Source organism: Cervus elaphus, chromosome 12, assembly GCF_910594005.1.
Source record: "Cervus elaphus chromosome 12, mCerEla1.1, whole genome shotgun sequence".
In the NCBI taxonomy this organism is placed as follows: domain Eukaryota; kingdom Metazoa; phylum Chordata; class Mammalia; order Artiodactyla; family Cervidae; genus Cervus; species Cervus elaphus.
Window position 1 is genome coordinate 73,096,569 of NC_057826.1, and position 11,001 is coordinate 73,107,569.

At 35.1% G+C, this 11,001-nt stretch overlaps 1 protein-coding gene across 2 annotated transcripts; it reads right to left on the minus strand.

Moving 5' to 3' along the window:
• Positions 1-7,098: 7,098 nt before the first annotated feature.
• On the minus strand, positions 7,099-9,613 carry LOC122705208 (olfactory receptor 4K15-like). Of its 2 annotated transcripts, XM_043920446.1 has the most exons (2): positions 8,635-9,541; positions 7,099-7,136 (listed from the first exon to the last, which is right to left on the minus strand). In XM_043920446.1, exons 1-2 carry the CDS (start codon positions 9,539-9,541, stop codon positions 7,099-7,101), a joined length of 945 nt encoding a protein of 314 aa, XP_043776381.1. The 2 variants fall into 2 exon arrangements, with proteins under 2 accessions (XP_043776381.1, XP_043776380.1); XM_043920445.1 differs by lacking the exon at positions 7,099-7,136 and having other exon boundaries at positions 8,597-9,613.
• Between the last annotated feature and the right edge of the window lie 1,388 nt (positions 9,614-11,001).

Below are 11,001 nucleotides of genomic sequence, written 5' to 3' on the forward strand. Positions count from 1 at the left end.
AAAGAAAAAAATTTATAAATGATAAATCTTTAATCAAGTGTAAAAACCACACATATGTGAGCATTCTGAATAATGTATTATTTCATATCAGAGTATTTTCTTTCTGACAATAATGCCTGTTCAAGGATGGTGTTACCTAACTTTTCAAAGAACAAGTTTACTCTACTGAATGGGCTAACGTAAATTCTTTTTTTTTTTTTTCAATACTTTAGAGTGAATTCATGCAATCATAGGAGTTTTTGCTAGGTGGCTTGCAGATTCCTCCTTTTCCTAAATCTTATGAGATAAAGCCTCTTTCCAATACTTTTTATTGCTGAAATATTATGCCTGATAGGTAAGATAAAGTAGGCATGAGTATAATTTACAGATGCCAATAAACTCTACCAGCTCAAAGTTAGAGTTAGAAAGAATATCAGAAACTTTCTTGACTGTCTACTTTTTCCATGCTCTTCTTTCCTGGTCCCTCAGTGTTGTATGGTCCTCAAAAAGACACAAATAAAATGCTGCCTCTTATCTAAGATAAAATGAAGAGTGTGCACACATCTATATCTATGGTCATTAAGTCTTGGAAAGGATTTAGTTGTCAGGCACAAGTTACCAAGAAAAACTGACATGGCCTCAGATGATGAGCCATAAAACAGCTTTACATCTAAAGAAGGTAGGAAGCACAGTGCCTGTACCTGGGATGGACTTGTCTCCAAGGATGTGAGACAGGGCTGTATGCTGTATCCTGCTGGAAGCCCTTCATAGCTGGGGGAGCACTTGGAGCTGTCAGGAATCTGAGAGTGGTAAAAGAGGTAGTAAAAAGAAGCAAAGAAGTGATGAAAATAAATTTTCAAATGTTGCGCAGAATTTAGCCTAGTTGTTGCTACATTGCTTTTCTTCATGATAGTGGTAAATAAGGAAATATGTTAGCAATCACAGCAATTTGTAGAGACTTCTAGAAATTAAAACCAAAAAAGCTTCACTAAAGGTCACATAAAGAAGATTGACTCCTGACCAACATTCCAGCAACATATGCTTGGGAAATGTGACCTTCCAACTTAACCTCCAGAGATATGTATGGAATTAATCAAATAGTTAAAACATTGATATCTAGAAGGAACTCAAAACATTCCAGATATAGTTTTTTCATGTAAGCCTTCTTTCTTTGATCAGAAAAAATTTGTCAGAAATATTAGTCAAATGCACTCCAATTTTTTTTTTTTTTGAAGCGCAATCAATTATAGTTACTGCCATGAAATTTAGATTCTGTAAAGTTCCTTAATTGTCTGGAAATTTAATCATTTTCTCAAAATAATGCTTAGAAAAATTTTAGACTTCTTCCTTCTTTTCTTACTCTCCTTAATTTTATTTTATTTATTTATTTTTTTACTCTCCTTAATTTTAAAGTACAGATTAATTTTTCCCTCTTCAGAGATATGTATGATCTTCATATAATTGAATCAGACATTTCATCCTGTAACAGTGTAATAGGTTTAACAATATTAGTGGAGCTTCCCCGATGACTCAGGATGTAAAGAACATGCCAGCCAGTGTAGGAGATGTGAGTTTGATCCCTGGATTAGGAAGATCCCCTGAGAAGGAAATGGCAACCCACTCCAGTATTCTTGCCTGGAAAATCCCATGGACAGAGGAGGCTGGAGGGCCACAGTCCATAGGGTTGCAAAGACTTGGACATGACTGAGCACACATGCATGAAAACATTAGTGATAATATTCTCAAACACAGGCAACATATAGGAAAGAAAAAGTGAAAGTTAAAGTCATTCCAGCACACTTTTTTTCACAGTTAAGTACATAGCAGGTGATTCTTACTTTCATTAGTTATTTATATCTAATAACTATAACTAGTAGCTATAAATATATTTTATATCTACTAATATTTTCTTGACTTGAATAAGCAAACCATTCTAAATTATAGGCTTTAAAATAGCCTGAAAGGCACATCAAGAAAAGATGTCCAAAGGTATCATATGATATAGACAGAGCATTAGCCTAGGATAAAATCTTTTCTACTTCTTTTCCACTATCTTACCAAACTTCAGGCAAATCACACAACCTTTCAGGTACTCAGTTTCTCTTTGAAAAAAGGAGGCAGTTGAGAACTATTCTCTTTTAACCATAATAGCCTATGATTCTCTGGCATTTGAAAATATCCCCAGAGAGAAAATTGCTTAAATGTAAAAAAAAAAAAAAAAAAAAAAAAAAATGTAGCTGGTTACACTGATGGAAACAGTATATATGGTTAAAAAATAGAAAAGGTAAAATCATGATGGTTTCATCAAAGAAATTTAGGCATCAATTACTCTTCAGGGTCAGGTATTCAGACAATTGTTAATAGATAAAATGGGCACAGAACCTAAGAAGATCCAAGAAGAAGGTAGAGAAAAGTTGCCTTCTCTGCTCTTCTGACTGAATCAAGAGTCTAGGGCAGCACAGCTCCCTCCTTGTGCTATGCCTTGTAGTATCTACATTTGGCAAGTGAAACAAAATTTTGCAGAAGCGTTTGCATAAAGGCCAAAATAGAGACTACAAGTCTTCTAAGATTTCACTCTAACCATTTGCACTCTGAAACATTATTGCCTTCAGCATACAGATAGAAGGAAAGCCTTTGCAATGATTAGAAACTAATTGGGGATTTGACATTAGGAGATTGTAGTAATGAGTGATGAGAGATATGTATGCTGAACATAATAGACACTCAGAGAGAAGGTCTGGGGAGAGGGGCAAGGGCAGGGATGAGAGTTGAAGAGAGAAGAAAGCCCGAGGTTCTATAATGTTACACAAGGAAGTGTTATCACTCATTATCTATTGTACAGATTGTCTTATCTCTAAAAAATTTCCTGAAACGTCCCAATTTCATACAATATCCATCTTCCTAATATAATTGTCAGTTACTTTTCAAAATAAAAGAAGTAACTAGACTATCCTCTCCACATTGACTTTACTATTAACATGAGTGTTACAGACCAGGTCAATATAATATTTTGCATTCTTTTTTAATAATTTAGATAGGCACATGTTAGTATAGATAAATAATCTTCTTCCATTTATTAGCTTAGAAAATAAGACTAGATAATCTCCATGTCTATTTTCATTCCTAAAATTAGAAAAGTAGAGGCAATTATGTAATGAGAACATGTGAATTTCAGAAAAATCGCTCAAATTTCTTAGAAAATGCTTGGACAGTCCAGCAGCATTTTAGTTAATGAATTATATATTTTCTCACTGCCAATAAATCTCAGGCATAAAATTATTTTCAGATTGCAAAGCCATCATAAAATAAATTTTCCCTCCTGCTTTTAGGTGAAGTTTGATACTTAGGGAATTAATCTTACATTAATATCTTTCTCTAGAATGTATCAATAGAACTCTGAGAACATGAGTATGCATAATTCTTCTTGTCCATAATGTATCTTATAAAACTTACTTTCCTATAAGATTAAAAGCAAAATGCAATAAAGAACAGAAATTCCTGTCTTCATTCCAGGAAAATTTTGATAGGCAGTAAATATAGACTTAAGTGAAGTCGCTCAGTCGTGTCCAATTCTTTGTGACCCCATAGACTGTAGCCCACCAGGCTATTAGTGTCTAAATATTCTTTGAATAGAAAGTGTAAAAGGAGCAAAGAAGGCATAGATAATAGTTAAACTTCCCTCAATTCATCAACTTTTAATCTTATTTCTATCAGGGCTATCCCTAAAGCCAGTGCAGTAGGAGAGTCTATGTTATATGCAGAGAGAAAAGAACAGGAATTTGCTTCTTCTAGATGCAGTTTCCAGTTTGAGACAACAGTGACTTTCTTTTGCTGAATTCTAGTTGTCAATTTTGCATCTAGAAAACAGCTTACTATTTATTTCTCTATTCCAAGCAAATCTGTTCCAAATGCACTTATGATACTTACACGTTCTAATAACTTTCCCAATCCTTGTTTCTCTGACTCTTCTAAACTTCCCTTAACCTGTGAATTTTCATGTCAAATGCATTTTCAATAGACTCGACATGATTTTAAATTGGTCTTTGCACTGAAATGTGCTAAGCCTCTCAGGTTCTGTGCTGAGGTAGTGCAGGCTCTGCTCCTCTTTCTTTCAACCATATAATTGCAGTATCCTAAGATAAGACATTTTATGTTACCAGGATGCCAGGCAACTGATCTCATTGGAGAAGTGAAATATCACCCTTTATAGAACTGTGAAGTCATCCTGCAGTGGGAATAGTTATATTTTACATAATAATTTTACCAGAAAGTGAAAGAAAAAGAACTTCAACCAACCAAGTGGTACATATGAAAACAAAATATTGTTTATCACTCAAACTCCTAGTGAGTAATCTTTTTGACCCCCAACTTTCTGACTATCATTAGAGACATCATACAGTCTAATAAATAATCACCAACTTTTGGGAAGGTTTTCTCCAGTCACAAGGAGCTCACTACTATGCAAGACAGTTTAGTCTGTTGGTATAATGTTCAACTGGTTCTACCACCTGTAGTTGAAGAAATCGACTCTTTCAACGTATTTGTTCTTCAAATATTTGAAGATGCTTTCATTTTTTCTCCATGACAGATCTTCTATTTCTTGGACAAATATACCTATAGTCTATTAGACTATATTTTAGATATTTCATATGTGTTACATCCCTGACTGTCCTCAGAGATTCTGCTGTAATTTATAACTGGTCATTTTTAAAGAATGGAAGTTGGGATTCTGTACCATTCAGCAAACTCAGTTTTCTGTATACTCTAGTAAAAGTTTTACATGCGCAATGTCATTTGTTAAAATATTTTCAAATAAGAGGATAATCTAAGTATTTATAAATGGGGAAATGAAAAAATTATAATATTTTAACACAATGGCATACTACCAACAATTAAAATTGAATTTTATATATGAACATTAAGGAAGTTTAAAAATGAAATGACACAATTTAAATGATCACATTTTCACAGGTTTAAATAATTATGGACATTTACTTATTAACTAAATGTTTCAGAACATCCAGGGAAGTGATAAACACCAAATTCTGAGTATTATTTGAATGGAAGATAAGAGATATAGTTAGGAAGTAAGATGAAACTTGTTCCAACTGGATCAGTGATATTACATATACTTTTAAAAATCTGAAGCAGCTATGGTACAATAACAACATTTGATATCCATGGGAGGAAACGTAAATATATTTAAAAATTTTTCCCTATTCTTTTCTTTATGTCTTGATTGTTTTACATTAAAAGTGGCCCTCATACTGTTCTGTATGTTAGAAGTCTGGTGGATAAATGACTTTATGTATTTTTCAAAACTCTTAGACATGTAAATAAGTGTTTAATTTTAGTAGCAAACATAAGCAAATAAGCAAACAAGCAAAACATCAACCAGGTTGTAAGGGCATCCCTCCTAGAATTCAGAATCTGAAAAACAGCTCTAACTGTATTAGAAATGTATGACATAACTGCACTGAAGGAGGAAGGGGGAAAAGGAACCTCCCTACATCACTGGAGCATTCCAATTTTAACCTGAAAGTTTAAATTAAAGATAAAATTAATTATACATTAGCATTGTACTATAGTTGGTAAAGTTGTTTCTCAGGGAGTATATATTAATAATTCTAAAACTGACTTGCATGTATGCTGAGGCTGAACAAATACATAAATATGGAGTGGAGTGACATTCAGCAAGATGGTCAGGGATAAGGTCCTCAGCTTGAATGGAAGCTTTTCTCTCTCAGGTATTTTGAATAGATTGTCTCACTATTTCCTGGTCTGCAAAGTTTCTGCAGAGGAATCTGCAGATAGAATTATAAGAATTCCCTTTAATGTCTTAAGTATCTTTTCTCTTGCCATTCTCAAAAATTCCCTCTGTCTTTAACTTTTGACAATTTGATTATAATATGTGTTAGTGAAGATCTCTTGGTGTTCAGCTTATTTGGGTTTTTTAGGTATCATGGAAATGGATGTTCCTTTTCCTCCTCATATTTGGGACATTTTCTGCCATTATTTCTTTCAATAAATTTCCCTCCCCTTTCTTATATTACAAAGCTATAGGAATCAAAACAACATGGTACTGGGATATGTGGCTCATCAAAGGCTTCTAGGAACATCAAGGCTCGGTTCCTATAGTGGTAACCTGATCAGTAATTAACTTCTTATAGGTTTTCCTCTTCTATGTCTTACTTTGGTATGTTTGTGCAGTCTGCATTATTAACATGTGTTTGAGCAAACTCTGGCAGTTGGTGATAGACAGGGAAACCTGGAATGCCTTACTCCACGGGATCGCAAGGAATCAGACATGACCTAGAGACTGAACTTATTAACATTAGTTAGCTCCTCATGTTAACTATGTCATCTATTCTAGGTAATGCAGTGAGTCCCCTTCTTAGGGCTGCTTATCTATTAACATGAAAATCCCAATTTTGTCAAGCAGTTGGCAAAGGTTTGGCTCAGTGGAAATCATAGTGCATTTCTCATTAATGGTGTTCTTCTGGCAATCAGAATCTTCAGTATAGCAAAGCCTGGAATTGCAGTGGCAAGAAGCAAAAAATTCACAAACTTGTCACTAATGATGATGGAAAGAGGAACACTCTTATTTCTACTCTATATTTTTCAAAACTGTATATTAAAAGTTGGTAACACATTGTTACAATTAACTCTTAGTTCAGTGCATATAGGTTCCCTGGTGGCTCACTGGTTAAAAAAAAAAAAACAAACAAAAAAAAACTACCTGCCAATGCAGGAGATATGGATTTTACCCCTAGGTTAGTAAGATCCTTGGAGAAGGAAATGGCAACCCATTCCAGTATTCTTGCCTGGAAAATCCCATGGACAGAGGAGCCTCATGGACTACAGTCCATGGGGTTGCAAAGAGTCAGACATGACTGAGCACTTAGCACTCAATGAATATATCATATCTTAGAGTTCATTGTTTCCAAGTAGGTATAATCATAATGCTTGACTCTTGTCTGAACATTTAATTGCATGTTCAATTGTTCTTTGAACCTGGGATTTTGTTCAGGAATATTGATGTCATGGTCCTGTGTCTATTGCCACAATATTTTTCAGAGTAAAATGTGTTGCACAGGTAATCTTTGTAGAATCCTAAATTCATAAATCAGACCCTTTCTGAGGCCTTGGATAGTGATCTTGGAAGAACTGCAAGCAGAGAGAGAAAATTCATATCTAGGGTAAAATTTCATTCCTGTAAAGACAAATCACTACCACCTGTGGAGGAGGAGGTCTGATGTAATTAACTTGCCACTGAATGGCAAGTTCTCAATATCAATCTCTTCTACTTACAAGTAAAGTTTTAAGAGTAGTTGTGATAGCAGTCAAAAAGCCTTAATGAAAGGGAATCCAATGCTTCAGGGTATATGTTAGTTGCTTAGTTTTGTCTAGCTCTTTGCGAACCCATAGACTCTAGCCTGCCAGGGTCCTCTGTCCATGGAATTCTCCAGGCAAGAATACTGAAGTGGGTAGCCATTCCCTTCTCCAGGAGATCTTCCCAACCCAGGGATAGAACCCGGGTATCCTGCATTCCAGGGAGATCCTTTACCATCTGATCCATAGCCTAAATTCCAGCTGATTCATGTCTCCATTATGTAAGCACTGAGGGGATACAGAACCAAAGTTGGCTAACAGATTATCCTTTCCCCAGACCTTAACTGCCTTCTCTATGGAGAATGGTGTATAATGAACATTGATGTAAGAACAGTGAATGAGAGAAATTGTGATTTTTTAAATGGTGGGAAATCCTAGTCACATGTTAATTCATGGTCAGGAACTCAATTTGGAATAAGTCCCAAAAGGGTCCTACAATCTGCTTTTCAAATGGTGGGTGGTGCTCAGTTGCAGAGTACAAAATTTTCCTCCAGAACCCTTAGAGTTATCATTGCTGCTCATCTATTTGACCTTCCTAGTGAATCCCATAATTACCTTGTGTCTTGTGAATGTTTCCATTTAATTGGAATTAATTGTCCATATGACCCAAATGGCAGGGAAATTTACAAGGAAAAATGGAGCTGGTGGAGGAACTCCTTGAAAACTAACAATCCAATGATAAGTCACCAAACAACTGACTCAGAACAGTATTCACAATATTCTACTGCAATAGTAGGAGAGTGAACATAAAATGGCAAAACAGAAAGTACATGTCACTATTCTTCCAATTTTGAAAAGTTGTTTTAAAACAGTGCATTGCCTTATTTATACACAGTAAAAATAATTCCGTTCATTGTGGCATAAACACACTTTTCCACCCAAAGACGGCCCAATGTATTTACACTTTATAAAGTTAAAGACATTGTACCATTGACATCATAGTCAATAGCTCTTTATCTTAAAACAAATTTAAATTTTAAAAATTAAGGAGGAAAGGAAGTCAAAAAGACAAGTAAACATAATAGAAGGAAGACAAGATGAAAATTGCTAAGGTTTGTTGTATTTTTCATTATCACCATTAACCTTTACTTCAATTTAATCAATGCTTCCACTGGTTAAAATGGTTGGTTTTAACACGACAGTGATTCATTTGTAAATATGTAGAGACTAGCTACAGTGTTATCAGTCCTGTGAATTTACTTTGTTTCCAGAAATACAATATTTCTTATGACCGCAGAACCTGGCCAGACTTCAGATAGCGACTCCTCAGTTTTGACATGGCTGCCTTCATTTCTTTATTCCTTAGAGTATAGATAACTGGGTTTAAAATGGGAGTAAAGATGGTGTAGAACACTGCAAGGACTTTGTCAACGGAATAACCACTAAAGGGCCACACGTAGATGAAGATGCACGGTCCGAAGAAGAGTGTGACCACAGTGATGTGAGCAGTCAGCGTGGAGCGGGCCTTGGCCATGCTAGCAGAGGAGCGGCTCCTAACTGTGATGAGTATCACAGTGTAGGAAAGAACCAACAGGAGGAAGGAACTCAAAGAAAGAAAGCCACTGTCTGCAACTATTAGTAGGCTGACAACATAAGTGTCGATGCAGGCCAACTTAGTCACCAGAGGGAGGTCATAGAAAAAGCTATCCACTTGATTAGGCCCACAAAAAGGCAAGTGGACAGTAAAAGCCAGTTGGCTAGTAGTATGGATGAAACCCACACACCAGGAGATGAGTACAAGAACAATACATACATGGCGGCTCATGACTGTCATATAGCGAAGAGGTTTGCATATAGCAACGTAACGATCATAAGCCATGGATACAAGAATCACCATCTCACTGCCAGTGAAAAGATGAACAAAAAAAATTTGGGCCAGACAAGCATTGAAAGATATAGTCTTGCATTCAACCAAAAAGTCTGCAATCATTTTGGGGGTAGCAAAGGAGGCAACACATATATCTATAAAAGAGAGGTTTGCGAGCAGAAAGTACATAGGGGTATGAAGGCGGGAATCTGAGCTCACAGTGAGGATGATGAGAAAATTGCCCAGCAGTATTGCTAGGTAGAGCAGTGAAAATATGAGAAACAAGAAAGGTTGGAGCTCCTGGGAATTAGACAGTCCCAGCAACACAAATTCAGTCACCCGAGAATGATTTGTCTCATTCATTGACTTTGGAAAGGACTTCTCTTTAGTCACCTGAATGTGAGAGAAACAGATATCAATCAGTGTACTGAGCATGGGTTTGATTTTCCAGTTCTGTTTCATACCCTAGGATTCTAGTTTCTATTTATATTTGTATCTAAGTTTTCATATATCATCAAAGATCATATAGAGAGCATAACAACACTATTCAAGAAGGATGGAAGGGAGAGATGTTCAACCAACTGGCATATCCAATTACAGAAATTTAACAAATGTAATAAATTAATTTATAAATGAAATTGAGTATCTGAAAATTTTTTGACATTACAGAAATCCAGTCTAAGGATCTACAGAGACTAAATCATTTTTCTGCAGTAAAGGGCATAAATTCTTTTTGAACTGCTAACACAAAGGAAGATAATTTCACAGACTTAATGTTGACCAAGACAGATACAAAGAGGTGTATACTGTGCTAACCTTTCAAAATAAAGTTCAAAAATAGGTGAAACTAATCTCTAGGGTTGAAAAAGCTTCAATAATGATTGTCCTTAAAGGGAAATTGGGGGCAGAAAAGGTAGGAAGGGCCTTCTGAACTGCTGGTGATGTTCTGTTTCTTGATGTGGTTGATAGTTACATAGGAGTATTCACTTTGTGAAAATTTATCAAGATATGTACTTCTGCTCCATGTGCTTTTGAATGTATGTATTATGTGTTCAAAAAATTAAACAGGAGAAGAAAAAGATGGCATTATATTATGTGAGAGAGTTCATAGGAGCTCATTGCCTTGAATAATTAAATCTTATTCCTTTCCCTATTGAGTTACAAATTATCCCAACTAAAACACAAAACCACAGCAAAACTTAAAGATCCAGAGTTTATTGTAAGTCTTCCTAGAGCTGTGATTAATCTCTTCATGCAGTTCTATCATATGAAAGAATATACTGTTAGTTCCTCCCAGTTATTCCCCAAAGATATTAAGCTTCTTTAAACTCAGCCATTGGTGTTAGTAATATAGACATATTATTGAATTATGATTGATATTTTATTTGATTTGGCAGGGCTTAAAAATTATATTGCATAAGAGTATTCAGTAAGAAATTTGTATCATAGGAAAATTTTTTTTCTTTTCTATTTAGTTATTGTATATTCTATTTTATCAGAACTTTCTCCCTTTTATGCTATTTTAACTTTAAAAAAAGCTATCTTGAACTTGGAAAAGTTGTGTGATTAAATGTAATGAAGAGTATGATTTTGAAGAATCTTTCTCTATGTCTAAATTAGGTCCTGGGAAAGAGTATCTTTTACTGATTTCTACTCATCTGCAATTTTTTGACTTAATGTCTTCTTAGATTATAGTTAAAAATTGCCTTGAGTTTGGCTGGAAGATTTACACATAAAGACATTAATTATAATGAATAATTTCAACCCCCAGGAACACAGTTCAGGGACTCACCAGTATATTTCAAATCTCTAATTCTCTAGAA

What these genes read in the sequence shown, in the direction of transcription:
- LOC122705208 (XM_043920445.1), bottom strand. Translation starts at nt 9,613, where the DNA reads ATGCTCAGTACACTGATTGATATCTGTTTCTCTCACATTCAGGTGACT.